The 25,532-nt window shown below is 49.4% G+C and overlaps 1 protein-coding gene across 2 annotated transcripts in view; it reads right to left on the bottom strand.

Moving 5' to 3' along the window:
* The window catches only part of Plc21C (Phospholipase C at 21C), a 252,871-nt gene that overhangs the window by 108,044 nt on the left and 119,295 nt on the right, over positions 1-25,532 (bottom strand). For both annotated transcript variants that reach the window (XM_077664734.1, XM_077664735.1), the window contains exon 3: positions 12,982-13,050. In XM_077664734.1, the coding sequence (XP_077520860.1) occupies positions 12,982-13,050 (69 nt within the window). The remainder of the gene's footprint in view (positions 1-12,981; positions 13,051-25,532) is intronic.

The following is a 25,532-nucleotide window of genomic DNA, read 5'->3' as shown; positions in this document are numbered from 1 at the left end:
AAAAGGGAAGAAAATGTTCAACATGCAATGCTTAGCAAAGTGGCACTTTTTTTTTACAAACTGTTGTCAGACACAAACTTCCTGCTAAGTGAACATTTCTAACACATTAGCGGGTCTAGCAAATTTGTCAGAGTGATGGTGATCTGACGACCGCAATTAGTAGGAACTTGCAGTAGTCTTGCATTCGTGCGTTATGTGGGTTAGTCGGCGGTGTTATAGATCGCCCTTAAGGGCCTAATCGCTACTGAGACAAGCTTGGTACCGAGAAATGATACTATAGCTACATAAATTAGGAACAGACGGCAAATTTAGAACATCAGAAAGTTTAGTGTGTTCATCACGGCATTCACTAGTGATTATACTAATTACATGCAATCTTTGCTGGCCTCAATAAGTTAGTGAAATTGGTGTTACTAGCTGTACACCACACCAAACAATGCTTTAGAGTGGAATAAAAGAGAAAGTTGCGAATCAGAACGGTACACTTTTCGGCAAAAATTAAACGCATTCGTGATAAACATTCTATTGATGCGGGAAGGTTAGAGCAAAGTAGGTGAGTATGCGAATTCCTCAGCATGCTTTCACGAAACAGAACGCCTAAAAATTTGACCTGAAGAACAAGGCCAGAGACTGAGAGCAACGTCAATATCTATTTGCTTGTTTTAGGTAGAAGCAGGACTTATGGTTAACGAGTTTAATTCGCTCCAGTTTTAATTCGCTCCAGTCTTTTAATTGTGACTGTACAAAATTTCTAATTTTCAAGTTTTAGCAAAGTATCGTATTCTTCGGGCTATACAGGGTGTCTGGTATTTACCTGTCTGTTTTGTAAAAAATTCTCCTGTGCAAACCACTAGTCTATTTTGGCTCAAGCACAGACCAAAGGGTAGCTTATGATAGTCTGCATTTTTCGATAATTAAACACCGAAACTTGCGTGGACTGTCCGGAATCGGCGAAAAAGTGCCGTCATCTGCGCGCAGAATTTTCATCTAGGCGAGCAGCAGATTTGACAGGCTGCGCCATCTGGGGTACAGCGAGACCTACCCCAGCTCCGAGCAGGGATATTGGTTGTCTCGCAGACCGCCAGATGACGCATCCTCTCAAATCGGCTATCCCCATGGATAGCCCCAAGGAAAGTGACTTTGGCTAGTTTTAACACCGACCTCTATACAGTTAACGAAAGGCCCAGAGGTACGCTGCAAGAGAACAAGATTTTTGCTTACAGACTTTACACTGCTTGCTGACCATCTAAAAAACTTTGCACTGGAAACTCGTTCGTGCGGTCTATACATCGGGTGCGGACTAAGTAAGAACTTTTTACTTTAAGTCAAATTTTCGTCTTGCGAACTATAGTACGGAAATTACGATACGCAACTTGCACTCCATCCGCTCTGCTGCTCATTTGTGCCGCGTATCAGAAGACTCGCTTCTTCTGAAAGAACAGCTGGGGAATCTGTACTGTCACCTTCTCCGTTTTCTTCTACTTATACTCATGTCAAAGTTTAGAAGACCAAAACGGGGCGCTGCGACACCAGTCTCGTGTTGTCGCCATTCTTCCGCCAAATGAAGCTGCTGTTCTCATATGCGGCCGGCCATGAACCAAGCCGCAGAGCAAGTAAATACAGATGGGCAGCGTCGTCATTATCCGCGTGGCGTCGGTCGATCCCACTGCAGGATGCATATGCGTAGGTGTGGTGCATTGGCGACTCCATTGGGAAATGAACCGAGTGCCGAATGAGACACGCAATCGAGCCCGAAGCCGACGGAGACGTCACCTCCAGCCCTAGTATTGCACCATTCGTTGCTGCATTGTACACAAGCTCGGAACACAGCCGGTCGCGAGCACAGATCGCGTTGTGGGCTGTCGTGGCACTCAGGCTATATCTAGAACCCGGGCTTCATTAGCAGCGTGTCAGAGTGTTCGGGTTGTCTATAGGGCGCGATGCTTGATTTTGGAAAAGCAAACAGGGAAGGCTTACCATGTCACAGTTGCGGCAAACTATGTGATGGAACATCGAATAATGAATTACAGTTAAAGAACTGATTGGCTACAATTACAGCCTCCTCTTGCCCAGAACATCCTTGCTTACACAGCCTCGCGCTTATAAGACGCGACGGGTCCAGCCTCTCATGCCAGGAAGGTAGCCGATCGGGTACGGCATAATTAATGCACAGCATCTGCTTGCTGCCGTGTATCGCATCGTGCAAATCGACGAAATACACTTCGGTGCTCCGCTGCTGACATCAGTAGTGCACATGGATCGGCTTTTTTAGAAGCGGGGGCGACGCCACTCGCTTAAGCTCAAAACATTTATATATGTCGAACACACGCTAGGAATGGCCTGACGGCTATTTTGTTCGCTGTAATAGAAACCTTTCCTTTGTTGTCGAAGCTTGTACAGCTCGCAGCTGGCGCCCCGCTATACGGGTGGCCACTCGCGCTCAGCAAGCGGCAATGCTCCTCCGACATCGTGCGGCAGCGCGCTTTTGTCTTCGTTGTTCGGCTGCTCACATCGCGAGCCGAAGGCAAGCACGTAACAGTGCCACAACTCCCAGAATTAATCGCGTGTACCCCCTGAAGCTAGCGCCATTAGGAAGCATTCGAAGGGATCCTTCAGACGGTGTACGCCGCTGTACGCCCATCTGTCATGACACACGGCTATTGTGTAATTATTACATAGTGACGATTTGTGAAGCTTTGTGGCATCGGACATTTTAAACACGAGGCGAACTGCTCTTGGCGAACAGAACTCGAAATTTCGTCGCGAACGTTAGACTTTAGACGTTCTTTTTAACCCAGCTGAACCCACGACAAAAATTTGGTACGAAGCTGCCGCTTTCATTGAGTGTCACTGCTGTAGATCTAACCACGTGAGGCGATAATTCGCGGCAATACGCCGCGCGATGATCTGGCAGCCGCCAAACCACTGTCCCTCAGTTTCAGGGTTAGCAGAAAATTTTGCTCAACGCCCGGAAGCAGCTCGCAAGACTAGCCAATAGCAGAAGGCTTTGCGGGTACATCACTTCCGATCGAGCTATTTGGCGAGCGAAGCGGCTAAGTTATGCCACTTCTAGCGCGGTTTCAGCGAAGAAGCTGCGGACAAGGTCCATACTGCCGACGCTCGCTCCGTCATGGGCACACTAGATGAGGTGCTGTCATATGAGCCATACATCGAAACACTTCGGTAGAAGTCACGCAGCAAGAAGAAATGTTGCGGCACAGGTATCGATTACTTCTTACTAGTCACAGCACTACAAACAAACAGTCACAGAAGCTGAAGGACTAACGGTGCACAGAGCTTCATCGGCAAGGCAGGTACTTTCTAGAAACGGCTTTGATAGGATCAGGGCAAAAGTGATGCTGCGTCCAAACCCGAAAGAGGAACGGTGCGTGCTTTCCGTTCAGCGCTGAAGCTCATGGGACTATGCGCGCTGGAGCCATAAAAACTTTCAGGACGAAGCACACGTAAATCCCAATGGCGCATAAATGCTTAAAAAATGACAGAATTTTTGTCTGAATTTCATAAACGTGCAAAAGCGAAGTTGCATGAACGATAACGACGACAACGTTGCACAGCGCGAGAGTATGTTCCAGTTACGGTGCTCTAGAATCTTGGGCAGTGTGTCGCCCGGCTGGGAAGCAATGGAGGAGGCGAGCCCGTCGCAGCGATGACAGGCGCGCCAGGCGGCGCTGCTAGCAAGAGGAGTGCCAACGAGTGTGGGACTCTGCGCTCGAGTCTGCGTGTGCTGAAGAGTTAGATTAAGCGAGTAATGCGTGCCCAATGACGGAGTCTGCGTTAAGACCAAATTCTGCTAATGCCGTGTTTTTGAAGGAATTCCTCTATTTCTTGACAAAATGGAAATTACATGCACACAGCAGGAAAAAGGTTTCTCAGCGACAGTACAGCAGGGGGACTTCGTGTGACACTGCAGTTGACACTTGATCTTGTGCACTACCATTGTTCACGGTGCCGTTTTAAACACCTGCTACCATCGAAACTCAGCCAAGACAAGCTAGAAAATTTATTCGGAATTGTGAGGCAATTTAATGGAAATAATGACCATCCAACCGCAGCATAAATTCTTGTGGCAGTGAATGCACTCGCTTTTATAACTTAGCACAGCCTCCCAAAACTGGAAACTGCAACCCCGACGTAATGAATTCATTGCTTGGACATCATGGAATGGCGCCCACTCAAAGTCGCGCAAACCCTGTTGATGCACTGGACAAGCTGGTTAACGAAGGAAGGCTGGATGAGGCAGAACCTGCTTTGAATTCTTTTCCTCCTGAAAACCATTTCGACCATATTGCTGAAAAGAGTTCTAGCCGCTTTGTGCGCTACGTTGCTGGGTATGTGGCCCGTAAGATGCAGCCTTTGTGCTGAATGCTTGACAGTTACCAAGGTCGCTGCAAACCAGATCTCGCAAAATGAGTTCATCCGGCAATTTGATTGTGGTGGCCTGTTGTATCCGTCTGGTCAACTTTCAAAGTTAATCGGCACACTGGAAGACCCATTAACTATATTTTTTAGCACTAGAAAGATTAGCACAGCAAGTATGTCGGATTTTGCTTCCTTTCTGCATGGTATTCCCCTTCCAATGGTTGGCAGTCCTGCCCATGGTAGTGATGTCTCCCTTCGAATTGTTAAGTTTTATGTGCTCCTCGGGTTCCGATTCTACACGAGATCTTTAAATGATGACAGGAGCTCCCAGCGAGAACGACTGAAGCACCTTAAGCTGAGGAGGTGCAAATGAGTGTGGTGTATGCAGCATACCAAGGCTCTGCTTTGCATGGTGCGTCATGTTTGGAACTTGAATAAATAAATGTGAACACCATGACCCGTTGTTTTCGCTCACTGCGCGAACTTCCTAAAACAATGAAAATGTCCTGAACGTGAGTTTCAAAACGCCGCAGGCTTCGAACAACTGCCTCCACGCAACGAATTTACCAGCTTGTGTGCGTAGGATCGGAATTACGAGATGCGGCTAGCACACGCTGAATGCGACCTGACTTTGTTTTTAGCTCATGGCTAACAGCCGGTAAAACGCGCACCGAACAATATTTTCGTCGTGGGTGTTATCGGCTTCCTACGGGTGCGCACTGCACGAAACAACGCTTTATTGTTGAAATGTAAGACCTTAGGGAAATGTGCCATCAGCAGCCAGCAAATACCTCAACAATGCACCATGCAGTACTTATACAATGCACCGCTGTGCCGCGGCAACGCAGCAGACGGCTCGCGGAGCAGCCGTGCAGGCCTTGGCACATATGGATGGATGAAAGAAGCGTCCCCTTTGAAACCATGCCCAGCTTTTTTCTTTTACTTTTGTTTAACTGTGTTGTAAGTTATTCGAATTCGCCGTTTTCTTTAAATACGTCTTCCTACATTTTTAACCTTATGTCACCTCTCTGCTTTTGAGCCACCAATCTTCCAATCGCTCTTTGCTAATTTCCACCGTAGATTTATTTACACGGCTATTGTTATCTCTAAACCTCAGGAAGAGTGACTGTGCCTGCATCTACATCGGAATGGATACCATCACATCTTAGTATGAGGTGTCATATAGTTTCTAAAGATTTACCACACACAGCACATGTGTCATCTTCTTCGTTAAATTTATTTTTGTAGCTGCGCGTTCTAAGACACCCTGACCTAGCTTCAAAGAGTAGGGCACTGCCTCTTGAGTTATCATAAAACGTTCCCTTCCTGATCTGCCTTTTCCAGCATCAATATATTTCTACACTATGCTTTTTTTTCCATTGAATCAATCCAATTTTTACCTTCGACGTTTTTAACCTGTCGTTTAATGCTCTTTCTTCTTCCTCGTCTCTGGCAAACATACTGGCCAGCTTTCTAGTTCGTTTCCGCCACTGTGTGTCAACGCTCTTTCTGTACAGGTATTTAAATACCTTAGCTGCCCACCTGTTATCATCCAATTTCCTGAGGCGTTCTTCGTATAGTACTTTACTCTGAGCTTCCCGTGCTTCGAACGGTGCCCAGCCGATATCCCCCTGTACTGCCTCGTTTGTGGTTTTCCCGTGGGCCCCTAGTGCTAATCTTCCAACAGTTCTCTGATTTACTCCTAATCGCGACTGAACTTGAGCCCCTAAGCATAGAACCGCATTCCCGAAAGTAAGCCCCGGCACCATTATTCCTTTCCAAATACCTCGCAGTATGATTTATACCCAGCTGTTGTGCCCCCACAATGCCCTATCTTTCATTATCGCGGCATCTCTTCGCCCCTTTGCTATGAGAGACTGCTCGTGCTTTTCCGTGTACATCTGCCCTTCGTTTACCCATACCCCGAGATATTTGTATTCGGCCACTCGGGGTATTTCATGGCCTTGTATTGTAAGCTCCTGATCGGTTGTATCGTTGAAAATCACCACACCTGACTTATTTGCGCTAGAATTGAAACCTAGATTGTCTACTTCGTCTCCACAGCAATGGCCAGCGTCGCATCATAGGATGGCTCTCTCCTTTGGTTCTGGTTTTATGGGGGTTTAACGTCCCAAAACGACTCAGGCTATGAGGGACGCCGTAGAGAAGGGATCCGGAAATTTCGACCACCTGGGGTTCTTTAACGTGCACTGCCATCGCACAGTACACGGGCGTCTCTTTTGGTTCTGTATTGCCAGCAGGCGTGCAGGCCGCTTTCCGTGATTTCGAGGAATATCATTCTTGATGCGTCGGGCAGTTCATACGTCTTTCTGTACTACTTAGAGCGATTTCCTCAGTATAAAACACCAACTAGGCCCCGGTATTGCCTTGTCAACGTGGTTTCCTTCGCAGCCGTATACAATGGAGCCATTACGGCACCGCTAAAGACCAAAAGGTCTCGAAAGGTGAGGACAAAGGTTCTCCTTTTCCTTTGCACAGATTCAGAGCTTAAAGGTTGCCACAAGTGTCCCGTTACATACGGCTATGAAACCAACAGCGTTGACTGGGCACTTTTGGCAAAGCCGCTACGTCGGGGCTCAAATTTCACAAGATTTTGGTCACTACGATTGCGTGCTTAAAACTATGTCTACATGCATGAAAGAAGGTCGCAGTGGAAATATACGCAACATATTGCATTCTAGTGCAAGACAGAAGGACTGGCGCGGTCGACAGATAACAAGTTATACAAATTAAGGTGATGTTACCCAGTTAAAAAGTTATTTATCATGTTGGTCCCCCCCCCAGGGTGGAGTAAATTTTTAATAGGGGAGCGAATTACTCACTGGCACCCACCCGAGCGCAGCCATACGGGTACAGAGGAAAACTTTACAGCGTCCACATAAGCTTTGTAGTTAAAGAAAATTCTTCCTGATCCTGGACCAACACTGTCCCCACTTCGAGTTATTGAGCAGTTTGCTCCCGTATTACCATAAGCTTGCCGTCCCGGTTAGCTCAGTTGGTAGAGCGACTGTTTCGGGGAAGCGGTGATCCTTGGTTCAAGCCGCGGACCAGGACAAATTTTTTTTAACTATGAAGTTTCTGTGGAAGCTTTATAGCTTTCATTTGTAACCGTATGGCAGCACTTGGGTGGATGCCAATGAGTAATTTGCTCCCTTATCACATATTTAACATGCGTTTTTGAGTGGCGTTCGAATTGTAGAATGAAGCTAAGCAATACAAAAAGTGTTCATGCTGCCATTACACGTGAAAAAAAAAGTTAACCTCAGAGTATATAACCAACCGTAATATTGCCACATAAAAAGTAGAGCATAAATAGTTGGGTGCGACATTCGCAGCCGACTCTTCATGAAATACGTATGCTGATGTCATGGTTGCAAAGGCCGCCAGGACCTTAAACATCACAAAGGGAAATATGAGACACGCGACGTCTTGTTTGAAATCAACAGCCTATTTAACATACGTTCGACCACTGCTCGGATAAGCGTGCTGCATGGGACCCCTGGAAAATAACAGTGAGCAATAAAATCGAAAAAAAATTAAAAACAGAGCACCGAGGTTTGTCCTGCGTGGGTACCCGAGAACTAATAGCTGCACCGATATGATGTGGAAAATAAATTAGGATGGGAAATTCTTTCCTCTCGACGAAGGAAATTACGACGTAAAATCTTGCAACAAACAACGACCAAACCGGCATTCGAAGGCAAACATACTTAGGCAGGCCCCATTATGCCTCTTCTCGCACTGATCATTGTTCCCAGATTTTGGAATACCGTGTCAGAGCTGATATGTCCGCCAGTTACTTTTTTGTTCGTTTCCTATTGGTTCTCGGCGAAAGGAAATGGCGCAGTATCTGTCTCGTATATCGGCGGACGCCTGAACCGCGCCATAAGGGAAGGGATAAAGAGGGGAGTGAAAGAAGAAAGGAAATCGAACAATACAAACATGGGGCAAGTTGGTTGATCATATATGGAAACGTAAGCGCTAATATATGGAAGCGTAAGCGCTACTTACCGTTAAGTAGGGCATACGTTTTTAAATAGGATGGAATCGGCTTTTAGACCCGAAAGTGTGCTGTGAAAATTAAGATATGATTTGCTCAACTCTAACCTAGAGTTTCTACGCTTCCGACTGCACTGACACGATATTGCATGCATGCTGTGGGTTGTAATAGGGGGGATAATGCGTTCTCCACGGTAATCCACGGCTCACACAGTTCAATGCCGCCCGGACCCCACCCCGTGATCGCGAGCGCTGCCGAGCGCACGTCGACCACGGCGGGCCTTGCTCTGAGGGGGAACAAAGGAACGACACTCTGTCTGGCACAAACACGGCATTTGTTGCTGCGACAACAATAACGCCAGCTAGCAACAAGATACGCTAAGGAATCGAGGTCGTCCGACTCACTGGCGAGGTTACGAGCGGACGTTCGCCCACGCTAGGACAAAAAGTATGGTGGGGCAGCCAGACAAAGAATGTAAACCAATAGGCCCCTGCCTGTGCCACTGAGTATAACAGGCTTCTCACGCTAGGACTGGGGAGAAACTCCGAGGCCGGACGGAACGAGCTGGCGGGAGAATTCTCCCACCACAGGGCCTCGCCCCGCTGGCGGAGAGCGGACCGCCGAAACGTCCGCGCGCGAGGAGTTCCCGGGCCGGAGAAAGCTGTCCCCCGCGCGCGTCGGCAGCAATTTCGCCGTTCGTGGCGCTCGTGTCGCTGCGACGTCGGCGCCCTCCCTTGTTGGTTAAGGTAACTAGGGAGGATGCAAAGCGGGGAAGCAAACCAAAGGGGACGAAACGGGGCGAGGTCCCCACAATGCTTAAAGGGACTATGCAATAAATTAATTGAGATTACGTAAAGCAGACGAGAGATAGGCATTTCATCACTCGTCACCCCAACGCAAGAATTTTTAAGCTAGCATCAATAACAACGAAGATATAGACGATTAAAAATTACGCTCCTCCTCTCCCCCCTTAACTCGTACACGCGGGGCACCAGACAAAAATAAAGAAAACAGGTATGGGACTGGGCCCCGCCTTTGAGTACGTCATCAGATGACGTTCGCTTTGTAACTTCCGGTTGTCGCTCCTAGCACCCCAGCAGCAGCGTCGGCGGCGTGGCGGCATATCTCCGGTCTCTCTTCTTTCCTGGATTGCGGCGCGCGTCAGGTCTCTTGCTTGTCGTCTGTTGTAGTTAGCAGTAATAAACCAGGACCTCGAGGCGCGACTGCTCGCTCTTACAGCTGCGATGGGCATCGAGCCCTATGCGTGCCCACGAAGAGCCGTGCGAGTGGCTCCGGAACTCACGACAGAAGGAGGCGGCAGAGGAAAATTGAAACCATATGCGCGAAGGCAATGCCCTGGCCCACGCTTGCTCGAGAGGGTCGTGCGGCGGCACGAGCAGACGATTTTCACGGCTACCGGAAGTGTGCCCGTGACGTCGTGGCTACCGTGGTTCCAGCGAATGACAGCGCGTGGTGACCTGGCGACGTCATTGGTATTGTGACGTCTTTCTTCCACGATTTTAGTTCCAAAATCGGTCACTACGAGCACACCAATCGGCCCGCGAATTTAAAAAAAAACACGTTTTTTTTAATTTATAATAAATTTCCGGTTCCGTTCCGAAGACTATACTTGGTGTGAATGCTCATTACCATCATTTCTAAACATAGGAAACATTTACAAGCGACTTTGAATTTTTTGCATAGTCCCTTTAACAACTCGGCGGCTTGTTGCGCAGTCTCCGGCACAAGCGACGCTGGTCTAAACGGCCCTGAGCGACTTCAAGCAGTAAACGCACGTTTTCTTTAGTCGAATCGTGGTTGCCAGACGGCCGTCCGCTGTCTGACGGCGCCGCAGTAACGTCACTGATATATCCCTGAAGACAACGCTGTCCGGCCAAAAGCATGGACAGCAGGGCAAGTTGGGTATGTTTAATTGTGGGTCGTACAGCGCGAAATAGACGAAAGTGCAAGACCACCGCTGACTGGCAACTAATTTTTTTAGAGCCCACATTTTATATGCATGAGTCATGCGACACTAAAGAGCCTAGAGCACTTGCGCAAAGCACTTTCGAGGGGTATGTCTTGAACAGCTCATCTGCCAGGCAGAGAAATCCTGTCAAAAACCGAGCCCTCCCACAGTTTTTACCAACTTCACAAAGAAAATAACTCGAAGGTTTTTCGCGAATGGGCAAAGAGTTTGTGCTTCACGTTTCAGGCGTCTTGGATGATGCTCTCCAGTTTCTAAAACTTAAGCAGTACTTCAAAAATAACCACTTATGCTGAATGCAGCCGCAAAGATCCTAGAAACCAGAATTAAACTATTGATCTGGGCAATCTCCAATTGTAGAAACAAAGGAATCGCAGTGTCTTGCATTCGTTCAAGTCTACGAACCTCGTGTCACCATTGTATTTCTGAGTGTGCTGTTAAAGGTTCGCAGACTCAAACTCCCAGGATTTCTATATTGTGGTGTCTCAGCTACTTGAGAAAAGCTTTTGCGATTAGTAACGAAGGTGTTTGTAAATCCAAAAAGAGCTTAGGTAGGTAAGAAAGTAGCTGTTGTTCCTAACCTACACAGAATGGCACACTATTTGAAAAATGTGGCTGGTTTTCTCTGAGCCTTGTAAATTGAGCGGGCTCTGCCATGCCGAATCGTCATGAGACGTTGAAAAAATTGGCCAGTTTAAACGCTAATTTTCACACAGGTCAAGCCTGGTGGATTGTGCCTGCACAGTACAGTCTATAAGCTCCACTGTCATGCAAGAAAGTATATACAAGTCAAACCGGCCCATGCATTAGCATTCGTCTGCTGAATTCACTCTCGTCTTCAAGCTATTCCCATTTGAAAGATCACTGCCGCGATTGCGGGAAGGAAGACCAGAAAAAGAAAAAGTGCCGCCGTCTGATTGCCAACATTTTGTTCCGCCACTCGTATAAAACTACTAGAGAAATAATGGAAGCATATTTCATCCGAAAGAAACAGCTACATTGTGTAAGCCAGCGTTTTTTATTCCTAGTTTATAAATAGGTTTCGTTTCTTGATATTTCATGATTATGACTTGGGGCCAAAACAAAGTGGGAGGGTTCGTTTTGGATAGGGGTTCACTGCGTGGCAGAAGAGCTGTCAAAAATACACCCCTTGAAAGTGCAGTGTGCAAGTTCTCTAGGCAGTCTAATGTCACATGAGTCTGATATACAAAATATGCGTTTTTGTCAATAATAAATTACTTCTGAGTCAGTGTCGTCTTCTACTTTTGTCCGTTTCGCGCTGTACATACAGCCGCAATGAACTCAGAAGGAGCGCAGTAGAGGCGCGTGCCGCATTTCCACCCGTGTCGTCACCGCAGCAGAGAAAGGGTAGGTTCTGGAAATAAGCGCGCCGCCAGCGCGATATCGTTCAAACCGAAAAACACACATACAACACACCAAAAACTGGAGGGGACACTTACGCTCCACCTTAACAGTATGACGCAATATCGTAATAGGTTAACTCCCGATATATGCAGAACGTCATTCTCTATTGTACATTCATGGATTCCTGCGAGTCCACATACCACTTCTGGCGCAGTGGTGCAACGTTTAAGCGATGCGCCACTGCCCAGCGATGGCAGGTTCTCCCAGCGGTGGGCCTTGTGCGGCCACAGTCACTAATTTAACTGCCGCGTGTCACGGTGGGCAGTTTGCTCACTATATAGCGGTGCCCAGGTTCTGATGAAGCTGCAAGGCCACGTGACTTAGGTGGCCCAGAGGCCTCCTATAGGTTGCTTTCTGGGCAGCACCTGCCATAGTCGTGCTCGTGGTTTTTCGTTCACAACGCCGAAGCCGGATTTTCTGCTTAACGGGGCCTTTAACGCTCTCGCGTTAATATTCCGCACAGGAAAAAAAAAGAAGCACTGCCGATATCCTACATGTTTTATTATTCATTCACAAGAAACGCGCGAGGTAAACACCGCACTCAATCTGGCGATGGACGGCCGGAGGCTGCGCCATTAAGGGAATAATGGATGTAAACAAACGTGACGTGCCGCTGCCTGATTCACCGCACTGCCGCTGACCAAGGGGGCAAATCTGCGACCCGTAGTCGCGTCGAGAAAAATCGATAGTCGAGCGACAGGCGTCGCTGTCACTCCGCGACCATACAGCCAAGCCACCAAAGACAGGTCGGGCAGCCTCGGCCTGCGACGCTCTGGTGTAAACACACGTAACACTGCAGACGAGGGGAAGAACTTGACTGCAGCCCCGGCTTTGACAAAATATTTGGGAGTGCGGGTTAAGCGCGGCAGAACGCGGCCAGACCGCACCGCCGCAGACCCGGCGACATCCCCACGAGCAGTATGACGTGTGTCCATTTTTAATTTCCGTTTATTTTTACGACAGAATCAGGCCACTGCTGAGGACAACAATATATATCCACGCACGTGGAAGAAAACACAAAAGCGAGGAAAACAACACACTCTTTTCGATCTCCGCGCTGGTTTCCTATCTCAGACAGGCGGTCTTTCGACATTTCCCGAAAGTGGTGCGAGTAGTATATACATGTGCACGCGAGTCTCACGGGGCGACACGGCGGGAGAGGGCTCACCTTGGGGGTCCTAGCGTACTTGCCCGTCCGAGTGTCCCGGATGCTGGAGATGTCCAGGAACTCCGTCTCCTGCACACAGAGACACGGATTCAGCGCGGACATTTCAGCAGCGATTGGACATAGCCGTGAAAAGCAGAGAGGGCGCTGAGGCAACTGGGAAGAACGTGACGAGGGGCCGCAGCACGCGAATTCGGCAAGTGCGCAATACCGCCGTCATGAATTGCACTCCAGGTAAAAAAGAATGTGGACGACACTTCAGCTCCGCCTTAAGGGTACGACGCGATAGCGTATCCGGTTAATTCTACTACATGCACAACGTCATTCCCCACTTTACATTCGTAGATCCCTGCTAGTCCTAATGCCCCTCCTGGTGGCGTGGTGCAATGACTATAGCGATGCGCCACTGCCTTGCGATGGCAGGAGCTCCCAGCAGTGGACCTTGATTGGTCGGTCTGCTCGAGCGACCAACCATTAACTGCCACCAGCCATTGTGGACAGGTTGTGATGACGCCGCAAGGTCACGTGAAGTAGGTGGCCCGCCTGCCTCGTAGGTTGCTCTCTGGGGACAACCTGCCAGAATCAGGCTATTGATTTTTCGCTCAAAACGCCGAATTTCTAGACAACGGGGAGTTTAACGCTTTCGCTCATAGGTTATGGTGCTCGACTGCAGACCCCAGAAACGCGGGCTCGATCCCGGCCGCGGCGGTCGCCTTTTGATGGACGCGAAATGCTAGGGGCCCGTGTACCAAGCCATGTCAGTGCACGTCAAAAAACTGACGGTGGTCGAAACTACCCAGAACCCTCTACTACGGCGTCCCTCATAGCCTGAGCCCCTTCAAAACGTTATACCCCATAAACCTAACCAGAATATTGGCTTAACATGAGGCTCGAAGATTTCGACCGAACCGTAAAGAAAAACACATACCGCACATAAAGAAGAGCGGCGCGTACCGCTGTCGGACTGGTCCCATGGTGTTTAAAACACATCCATAGTACCAGTGCGCATATAGATAAACACACTGGTGAAACAGAGGAAGCGTGTCTCAGAACAAACAATTCCGGTATTTGTGTTGTGTTATCGCGCGCTAACAAAAGATAACGCCGAACCTACGCTCGGAGTAGGTATTTTTCCTTTTGTATGGGTAGCTTTATTGTTTTCATTGCACACGGGTTCGACGATGAACCAATGAGCGCGCAGTTAAAATCAGCGCGTGTGCCGTCTCGTTGCACCCATCCCGTGTCATTTGCGCTGCTCAAATGTGAAAGGGCGAAACAGCTTTCCTTCTGGATGGGCGGAGGTGTAGAATCCGATCCCCAGTGCCGCCGGGTACTCAGCGGTTTTCTAATGGGACCGATCCCCATTTAGCGGGTTCCGAATGGGAGCAAACATGCTCCCATTGGGAGACCGCAGAGCACCCGGCGGCACTGGGGATTAGGCCCCAAAGCTCCCGCAAACGAGGCAGACGCTTAAGCCACGAGGCCACAGCTGCGGTGACTAATGTCATGGGAGACAGCATACGACCAACGCGGTCAGTGCGAGTAGAAACCAGCATTTGAGAAAATAAGCGCACACATGTGCACATATATGTTCGCAATAACCCATCTGTGCAAGTCAAAAGGGAGCTGACGACATACTGAAGCTGCCCTGCATCGATAGACCGCGCCGTTTTTATGACAAATAGGGTGCTTCAACTGAAAATGGAGCTTCTATAAGCTAGAAAGAAGTAAAAAAATTGAATGCAATGTCGCCACTCGTTTCTCCACGCAGACTGCGGCGCTTGGAGACGTTTAAACGCAGATCCCGGAGTCTAGACTACACTGCCATTCGCTTCCTATCGGTTATCACGGAGCCCCCCGCAAAATATCAAAACTTATTTTTCTGTACAACAAAACCCCTTTTTTTCGGCCGGACAAACATCCACATAGCCAGAAAGTGTCACAAGGTCAATTTTTAGTCAGAGCAAAAATTGGATGCACTTCTTCTAGGTGCCCACTTGTACCGTCTGAACAACATAGCGCAACTCCGGAGGCCCCGGAAATGCTGCGCTTTCAGAAAGCCTTCGCGCAGGGATGTTTTATTTTTTTTATCGCTATTTCGTTTTGGTACGTCTATATTTCTTTCTTAGTTACCGCTTTAAGGTTCTGGTGTATTATTCTCATATCCGAAACCCCCCGCCGCGGTGGCTCAGTGGTTAGGGCGCTCGACTACTGATCCGGAGCTCCCGGGTTCGAACCCGACCGCGGCGGCTGCGTTTTTATGGAGGAAAAACGCTAAGGCGCCCGTGTGCTGTGCGATGTCAGTGCACGTTAAAGATCCCCAGGTGGTCGAAATTAATCCGGAGCCCTCCACTACAGCACCTCTTCTTCCTTTCTTGTTTCACTCCCTCCTTTATCCCTTCTCTTACGGCGCGGTTCAGGTGTCCAACGAATATATGAGACAGATACTGCGCCATTTCCTTTCCCCCAAAACCAATTATTATTATTATTATTATCTATTCTAAGTTATTTTGCTTACATTGTGTGACCTCTCGTTTCTTTGTAAAAGCCCCTTTCTGCCCCCCCCCCCCCTCCCTCCCCAAGAAAAAGCCATGGGAAGAAAACGATACCACCTTAAGTCAAAATGTAGGCATTTCAATGACCTTTAAATTAAACAGCCCTGCCCGGAACCGCAACGCAGTGAACAAAGAGATGGGTCCGAGAGTACAGCGAAAGCACGCACCTCTTGCAAGTATACAGAGGTCGACCACTGCCTCACCCTGCTCTGCGTGGTTTCTTTCGCCAGATGGGCGGGGGAAAAGCGGCTCGGGCGCACGTGTCTCTACAACACACGGCTTTTTGCGAGGATTATTAGAAATGAGCGAAATGCCGCTTCTTGCATGCATATATGGTTTTCGCGCCCCGAGTAGCATTCGGGGTTTTCGCGCCCCGAGTCGGCTATCATGCACGAAAGGATGCGTTCTACGAATATTTACGACTACTAAACCGCGCCGAATCCCCGAACGCAAACGTCCGAACATAAAGGCTAAGCGGCCCACGTAGTACTACTTCGCACATAACTGGAATGAAAGCTCTGCGAAGGTTTGCCAAGAATTTGACAAGGTGGTGAGATTTTGCGCATTTTCTTGTTTTATAAAGAAAACTACCAACCGCATTTACACGGTACAGTGTTATTGAAAGCAGCGCCGGAAAAAAAACAGAGAGAGGAAGAAGGCACAAACACACATCCGCTCTATCCGTCGTCTGTTCATTCAAGCGCTGCTTTCAGCCATGAATGACGAACTCGTTCAACAAGCCATAGATACTCTGACGCTGCTATACTTTACACTAACCCAGCGCGTTTAAGTAGCAGTCCAACTGGCTATTTATACGTTGTCCCCCAGCTATCCTATGTTCCTCACGTGTCCGCCATCGACAGATATCCGCTTTTATTATTAAGCACATTTTATTACTCGTTCTTACCGAGTGCATGAGACGACTGGGATCGCCTTCCCGCGGACATCGCATCTATATATGATTACCCGTTTTTACGGCAAGTAGCGCTCGCGGCCTTTCGCGACGGTGCCCCTTGTGTTCTTATTTTATTTTGCTCTTTGTTTTGCGTTTATTTTTGGTGCTGTAATATTGCAATCCGCTCTTCCTTACTTGTATAGTTTATGACGCGTTATTTGTCGCTTTACTTAGTGTTTTCCTTCAACCTATTCCTCTCTCCACAATCTCCAGCGATTCGCGAAATAAATAAAAATTTAACGGCACGCGCATATTAAAAGGGTTGGGCAACTATATCACATTATTGTTCTCAGTAAAAGTGACTGTGTGGCTATTTGTCTCAATGTTCACGCTTCCTCGACAGAAAAAGACGCGACTGTCATCGAAAAAAATTGCACTTTAAAAGCTTTCCCGCCAGCCCATTGAAACTGGCGTTACCGAAATGGACGGGTTGTCATCCTTATGAAGTGAGGTGATTTAGAAAAGTAGTGCAGTGCTCCATTTTCCTCTGCCTCCACCTCTACGTACTCTGCAACCTGACGCGATTAGCCATGCTTATTCTCGCTCTCTCCTCCCGCTTCACTCTCTCTACTGTACCATGGGGGACAAGAGACCGGCGCAGTGGGCCTGTTCTGACCCAGAAGTGCTTTGTCAGGTGGCGCCCCTACGCAGAGTGGCAGAGGCCGGAACTTAGAGAGGGGAGGAGGATCTGTTACTTTTGTCCCCGATGGTGCATAGGTGCATATAGTATTGTGCACCTTTATCGTGAAGACTTCTAGAAAGTTTTTAAAAAATTAAAAAAAATTAGTAGGAATGGCGCCATCAAAGGATCCGAGCGAAATTGAAAAGGTCACCCTGGAGCCTTTCGCGTTGTTACGTTTTCTTTTGCAGATAAAAGATGGCGCCACCACCGCCCGTCCGCGAGAAAACGGCGTTGGTGACATTTGGAGCGTCGATCTCGGCGCAGACGATTACACGTTTTTACCATGCGCGGTTGAAGCAGGTAAGCACAATTGCAAAACGTACTACAAGATTACAATACGCAAGCTTTGTGCGTAGTTTCACCGTAAACGAGTCAGCGGTTGAGGGGCGGGGGGGGGGGGGGGGGATTTTTAAAAGTCTTCACGATAAAGATGCACGCTACTGTAAAACCTGTGGTCTGCAATATGCGGATACGCGATACGCATCATGATCGGGGTCCTCGTCGTGCCGCTGTGCAGGCACGACGAGGCAGACGAGGCTATGTAGGGGCCAGCATTCCGGAAAGCGAACGAAAGTTTTACCATTTCCATGGCGAAAATTAGAGCAAGTTGCTCGCATGAGTAAAAGACGTCAGTGAATGAAATTCCACACATTAAACACAGTCATGATGAGATTGTCTCCACCGCTTCACCAACCACATCCCAGAAGCGAAGCTGGGCGGGCCATAACTGGAATCTACGATGAGGCGAGTAGGCCCAAGCGACAGGTGCACTACACTTGCAGCGCTTCCGCAACTGCCAAAGGTGCACCTGTCCACCGTACAGAGCGCAAGAACGAATGCGGTTTTCAATAGGCTAGTCTGCTGAAAGGCGACATGCACGCTATTCCCACAAATAGCCGCCAGATGGCCATGCCAGGCAGCGAGGGATAGGGGAGCGGGCATCCAGCCACCCTAGCGAAGGAGTGCAGACGCCGGCCACAGTCCATTTGCTGCGGGGGCAATCATCTGTGCCGCTGGCGACGTCACCAACGCATACAAGGTCTATACTTCCAGAAAACAGGTGCACCCAAGTGTTCCACCGCTTTATCCGCTTCTGGCCCATTGTCTGGGCTGAAGAGGCGATTCTGTCTGGCGCCTTTTCCAGTAGCGAAACGTCGCTTGACACCATCCGACGGAACACGTGCTAGGCTCGGCCCACGCGCAACCGCCGCGGCGGGGCCATATCCTACACTACATCTGGGCATGCCCACATCCCATCTGTGTACAGCCCATTCACACATCCACTCCAACCTCCTGGGAGACCGTCCGTCTGGCCACACGATATGGTAACCAGCGCACGCTGATTGACCGGGGCGAGGCTGGAAGGGAAGGCCCGAGGGCTTTCGGACTCATTAGCCATCCTAGGAAGGTTTTTATTTCTATTATTAAATAAAGTTTATCCTCCCCTCTAACCGCCGCGGTTGCTCAGTGGTTAGGGCGCTCGCCTACTAATCCGGAGTTCCCGGGTTCGAACCCGGCTGCGGAGGCCGCGTTTCGATGGAGGCGAAATGCAAAGGACCCGCCGCGGTGGCTCAGTGGTTAGGACGCTCGGCTACTGATCCGGAGTTCCCGGGTTCGAACCCGACTGCGGCTGCTGCGTTTTTCTGGAGGCAAAACGCTGAGGCGCCCGTGTGCTGTGCGATGTCCGTGCACGTTAAAGATCCCCAGGTGGTCGAAGTTTTTCCGGAGCCCTCCACTACAGCACCTCTTCCTTTATTCTTTCACTCCCTCCTCTATCCCTTCCCTTACGGCGCGGTTCAGGTGTGCGCCGATATGTGAGACAGATACTGCGCCAGTTCCTTTCCTTCAAAATTATATTTTCATTTTTCCCACGCGCCTCCGAGGTACGCCGATCATAACATTCCTGACATGCAGCAATGGCGGCGAAACAACGTCGATGTCTGTGCTGCCGCGACAGCAGACTTCGGTGAACAGGCACGAGCCCTGCCAAAACGCGTTCCACTACTACTGGGGGCAAAAGTTTCCCGGAAGCGAGTTCTAGGAAAAACATTTATTGTAGCTCCACCTCGTTACCCAGTCGCCCGATAATATACGAAGGCATTAAAGGCCTAAATGCTCCTTCCTCTATACACAGTATCAGGCGACTGAGTAGTGAGGTGGAGCTGCAATAAACGTTTTTCCTAGAGCTCGCTTCCGGGAAACTTTTATCCACAGAAGTACGTCTTCTGGACGACAGGCATCATGCCATTATTGCTCCTATATTTCGGGAAGCCCGCGCCGCCTTGCACTGGTCGTGAAGGAGGAGTAAGGCATCTGAATTGCGCGTAAAAGCGGGCCTTTCAACCCTGGGCGCATCATTCGCTGCTCCGACCCACCGCCGGCAGCAATGGGCTTCCTTGCACAGGGACGGCGAACACCGCGTTGGAAAGGTCATCGAGACTATGAAGCGGCGTCTGCAAATCTGGTGGCGTATCTTAAACGTAAACTAAACCTAAATATCCTGGAACAGTATCACTTGTGTGAGTTTCCTTTTCTGTTTTCTTTAAAACTTTATCTTCTGGCCAAAATCGTAGATTGCCAGTTAAAAAGGCATTGGGCACAAATATCATTGTCATCATGTCCTCGTTGGCCGGCCACCGTTCAGGGCCCGCTTGAGTCCCCTGAACACGCTTCCACGACCGCCAGCCGAGTTTCACTAGCAGCAAACGCATAGTCAACTCCTCTAACTACTTTTTGTATAGCCAGCTTTGCAAGCATCTCTGCTGTGACGGCTTCGTGCGCGAGCTTGTTTTATCCGCACGGGTGTTGCTCCCACTGAAGTTGAGCTCGCGGTAGCTACAGAAAGCACTGCATGCTTTGAAAAAGCAAGGGCAGTTCGCCTTGAGAGTCTTTCTCTGTCTGGTTTCCTGCCTCTTTCACTGCAGCTTGTCGTCACTGCCAAAAGCATCGAACGGGTCAGCGGGGAGTATTTCCCCAAAAGACTGCGCTCCCATGTTCGGACTTTATTCCCAGCCAAACAACTTCCCACTGAAGTCATTCAATCTCGGAGAAGGACTGCGGTGGAAAAGAGGAACAGAAAACGCCCAGTCCGGTGGTGCGAAGGCAGGATAGTTCAGGCGTGCTTAACTGCAATTTACTTGCACGCAAGGAGAACCGGCACAAGTGAGATGAGCCATGCAGTTCGCCCAAGAGAAATATGGCGGTTTCCAGCGGGATCTGGGACAGGGTAAGCGTAAAAGTTTTTTTGTCTCAATAACGCAAACCGCTGGGCCAGTTGGTTCACAGCTAGCATTGAAGGAACCATTGGTAGAGAGACTGCAGGGAGATGGGTTTCTAGACAATACGAATAAAGTGAACAAGGAGGGGGTGGACCTCAAGGCGCTCAGCCAACGTTTCGACAAGAGGACTGCTCTTCGTCTCGGCGGAGACGAGACTCAAATTTACGGGAGCTAGGGTCTTGTCCGGCTCAACCTGTTGTGATCCTTACGGATTCCAAATTCCCTACTTGCCTTGTCTCTGAGCTCTCTACGCATGGTGCATAATCTACACAGCAGAGGCTTTACTCTATACTTCCAATGGGTGCCCTCACATATAGGCGTAATAGGCAACGAGGTGGCGGACTGCCTCGACTCCAAAGCGCTGTCAGCTAATCCATCAAGGAATGTCCCTCAAGATGCCAAGAGACTCTTGAGAAAAACGGTGCTCGGCCATTTTAGAACCCTGTGGAGTTCACCCAAGTGTGACCAAGGGACTAAAAAGATCTCAGGCCACACTGCTACATAGCATTCGCACGGACTCTGCTCGTACCCCTGCGTGGATGTATAAGATGGGTCTGGCATCATCTCCGTTGTGTTCCACACGTGGTGTGTGCACACGTGTGTGCAGTGATATGGAACATTTTTTTATGTGCTGTCCAAATTAGAACGCGGAATGGTGAGTGTTGTTCGCTTCTCTCTAGAGTATACAGCCTCCCACAGTCCCCTAAGGACATTTTTTACCCGTGCGGAAAACAGTCATGTAAAAAGGAGGCTTCACGCCTCCTTTTAAAGTTCCTCCAGAATTGGGTCTGGACTCCAGATGGTGACAGCAGGAGTGGACCTTTATGGTTTATTCTGAGTATGGCGATGTGGCTGAGCCAGGTCACAGGTATGTCCCTGATTTGTGGGCCTTATTTAACATTCAAGCGTCGCTACGGTGGAAAAAGGTACCGGCAGAATCGGAAAGGCTAATCCCGCCTGTAGCTTGCAAACATCGACCAAAGACAAGCCGGAAGGAGTAGTGGGCTCTTTCCACGCTTGCACTCCAGCGGTGATGCGTGTGCTCCTCTTTCCGTTCGTTCCTTCACTGTCAGCCATGACCCACACGGCCCAGCAGTGCACTCTACTGAACTAAGCTATAAGACTCGTGCCTTGGGCCGTTCTCTACGGTGATTTTATTACATGGCAAGTCCCAGAATGCACGAGTGGCGTAGGGTGGCTAGCAAGGCGTCTGTAACGGAATTGTCCAGAGTTTTCAGCCCTCAACGTTTATAGTAGTCACCTATAAAGTAGAGAGAATCAAGGGGGCGCTGCAGTAATACATGACAACAACATAATGAACAAAGTTTGACCCTCCACTGATTGATTGCCGATAATTATGTGCGACAAACACAGTTCTGCCTGTATTCCAATTTTCCTCTTGGTGTAAAATAACCAGAGTCAGTTCTCAAATTCAGTGAAGAAATAAGCATAAAATTTGCAAATTTTGCGCAGAAACAGTCTTCCCTAGATCTCATGTTGCCCACGACTGTACGTGCTGTCTTTGCGCAATGGGGAAAGAGCTCCGGCTGATTCCCAATTAACTCCAGTTGCAAGGCGCCACCTACGCCTCGGCAAACTTTTGCTCCCCCTCGGGGCATGTGCAACGTCAGCCGGAGCACGTTGCGAGTCGGCCATTGCCGGAGGACGCATATTTGAGCGCGCTTAACCCAAAGGGCCCCGAGGCCGCCGCCGGCAAGCCTCGGGGCAGCGCATGCATTATGCATCTCCGGCGGCGCTTGAGAACGTTTAACGAGAACCCTTCGTTAATTGAAGCGCCCAGGGGTGGCGGCCGCCATTAGCCAACCCTCGCCGAGGAAAGGAACGCGCGGCCGGCAGTGAAGCAACTCGAAGGCTCCACGGCTGGCGTCGGCAAAGTGCTCAGCGCGCAGCCGCCGAAAACGGTTCCGTTAGGAGCCCCTCCCTACGAGTGCTGACTCGCCCCTTTGTCTCTCTGCAAGATAAGCATATCTCGCGCCGAACAGTGCACAGCGGTTTGCCCGGATTATACTTCCCCAGGACCGCTTCTCCACAGATTCCTGGGTGGGTAAGTTCAACCGGCCAACTCCCTTAGGACCTTGGAGGTTCCGGGTCCTTATACCTATATATAACAGCTGCACGGCCCGCCGAAGGACGCGGCATTGAATTCTCACAGTACAGCGGCACTGTTGGAAGCAACCGAACGGATCAAGGCGGCCAGTATGCCTGCGCGGACGGACCCGGTGTTGGATAACCTCTAGAAAGCACAATGCCGGTCCCTCATTCGCGCGGGAGCTCACGCCGGCATCGCGTAAAGCAGGAGGCCCGTGCGCGAAAGCTTGGCCGGCGCCGCACCGGTCGCCGCTTGCGAACTGCCTGCAAGCAGACAGACACACACGGAGACTTCCTGAACGCACGCAGCCGGCAACTGCGTCCGGATTGCTGGCCTCGCTGCGGCGTCGTTCTGACGAGCGCAGCCACGTGCGTGGCCGAGACAGCCGGAAGACGTGACGAGGACGCGCCCCCAACCTGCTGCGAAGGGACGTGTGCCGTGGTCCATGCGCATGAAGGCGACTGGGGCCGTGCAGCCCTCGAGGCTCTTCTTGCGCTTCTGGAAGTCGCAGAAAATAGCCGCGCCGGCTACCTTCTCGCCGCCCGCTCCCTCTCTCCCAGGCCAGAGCGCCAAAACTGTTGCCTTCTCCTCCCGTGTTTACGTGAAACGTCGTTTGGCGACTAACGGTAAAAAATTCTTTTCTCAGAAGAGAAAACATCTAGGTGTCTACCGAGATGTGAAACAGTAACTGTGCCATTTCCTTTCCTCAGAAAGCAATTTTTCCTTTGTGACAGCGAAACGGCTGAGTTGTTCGGGCGCTCGGCTGCCGAGAACGAGGACGCATATACAATAGGGGTCACGGCGATCACATTTAGAAGCGGGCGAAAGGCAAAGGCGCCCGTCTGCTCTCCGATGTGAGTGCACGGTAGTAAACAACGCCTCGAGCAACGCCGTTTTGTTGCAAGGCTATGCTTGTATCACAAAATATATCATAACTTTACTCACAACTGTCCTATCCAACCTGCTCATCGTTCTTCAGCCCGCACAAGCCACCACAAGTAAATGATCTTGTGACGCGTACACTTTCATTCCTTCCTTCGTGCCTCCATTCCCGGTGCGGTTGAGGTGTCCACCGAGAAGCGAGATCATCCGTTACTGTGCCTTTGTTTTCCTCAATACCAATTTTCATTTTTCACTCCGACAGTTAGGCCACAAACAACGTTTCACCAAACACGCGCGGAATCATTGTTTTATAACGGCAGCTTATTTGTACGTATCATCGTCGTCATCCGTGGTGCGGGCCACCGCGTTGCTTCGAAGCGTGAAAATGTCCGCCAGAAATTGGAACACTTTTGCTACTCCACGATGTTCGAAGCAATGAACGTTCGAAAAAGGAGACGCGCTCTCCCTGCCACTAAGTAAAAACAAAAAGCAGTCAGCGAGGCAGTTGGAGCGGCCAGTGTGTTTCTGGCCGCTCTAACGACCCGCGTGTTTCTGAGCGAAGTACTTTCTTGACGCCGCGAGCCACGTAGTGAGTATTTCCCTCTTGAGAGTGTTGCTCAGCGCATCTGTCACTGCGAATGGAATTACTGAGGAGCGGGAGCTGAATTACGACTGCCACTGCTTACACTTCGGCGTCTGGAGGCGTGGAAAACCGTGGAGCTAATTTTCTTTCCTTGAACAATGAAACTAGCATGCCTTGTAATGTTTTCTAATTCTCAGCCACCCATTCGTGCAACATCTAAAAAAAACGTGCCGCTATTGCGCGTGATTCGCTCTGTCTTGTCACGTGTTTCGGTGGCACGTCTTTTTGGTTACAGGCGCGAAAACAGACACAAGGTAGAAAGACGGGACGGAGCGCCGCTCACAACTGATTTATTTGAAGGCAACACGGACAAATATATACCATCGTACACGCAAGGAATGCTATCATCTTCAAAGTTGATATGATAGCGAACGAGTGAAAAATTGTTCTCTGCCTTATACAAAGATATGGACGTGTCGTGTCGCTGGTGCACATGCTTCCTTTATTTGCAATAAAAAGCTTCGATTAATTATCTGGCTTTTGTGCCCTTGCTTTTTGATAGAATTCGCGCACCGGAAAAACATGGTTCACAAGCGCGTGACGGGCAGGAATTTATATGCTTAGACATATTTGGGCCTTCTTTACCTTGCTCAACGTTTCTTTCGTGTTCCCTTTCAGGGTAGCACGGTAGGGAGCCAGCCGTGCATATTCCACTGTTCATCACTCTGCCTCAGTGTCCTCGGGCACAAGCTTCACTTTGCCGACAGTAACCTGCGGCACAGTTTTCACTTGTGCGTAGTAACTTCGCCAGCGAAGTACCTCTCTCGCAAGTGGACTCTGGATAATCATTTTATCGACAACCTTTGCCACTTTTTAAGCGAGGCTTGTCTACACTCCTTCTTCCAACTTTTTCTTCCTTTCTCACTATGCCTAAAGGCAAACATCTCGAATAAAAAAAAAGTACCTCTCTGTTTCCTCGAGGACACATGGAAGGATGCTGATGTGCATTTCCTAGACGTGCGCGAATAGTGCCTTCTTCCAAATCGAATAGAATATAAATAGTTAAGCTAAACACCGAACAGCGATTCCGGTAATATGCGTTGTGGGGCTAGATGGTCCGTTCTCAGAATTCTTTTTTGCGCACACAAAGACGACACAAAAAGGAGGAGGTTCTGTCTTCCTTGTCCTCTCCGATAATCTTTATGTGCGCGAGAAATATCTCTGACAACAAATAGTGAGACAATCGAATCAAATACGGATAGAATACTTTTTACGAATATTCGCCACAAATGTGAGTATTCAACGAGCAATCGTGCGAAACAGAGAAACGCTAGCGGTGGCGCTGCGGTACTTTGCAGCGCTATCACTTAAGCCGCTATAGCTGTAACTGTTAAAAGGCCGATCTCCACAAGGGGGCCGCAACATGAAGTCAGTATGTAACTCTATCACAGCCTCAAATAATACGACCTTTGCTGTTGATGACGGTAAAGAATAAACAATGCCACACCT

The sequence above is a fragment of the Amblyomma americanum genome, chromosome 5 (assembly GCF_052857255.1).
Source record: "Amblyomma americanum isolate KBUSLIRL-KWMA chromosome 5, ASM5285725v1, whole genome shotgun sequence".
NCBI classification, from domain to species: Eukaryota; Metazoa; Arthropoda; class Arachnida; order Ixodida; family Ixodidae; genus Amblyomma; species Amblyomma americanum.
This window is presented reverse-complemented; position numbering and strand designations above follow the sequence as displayed.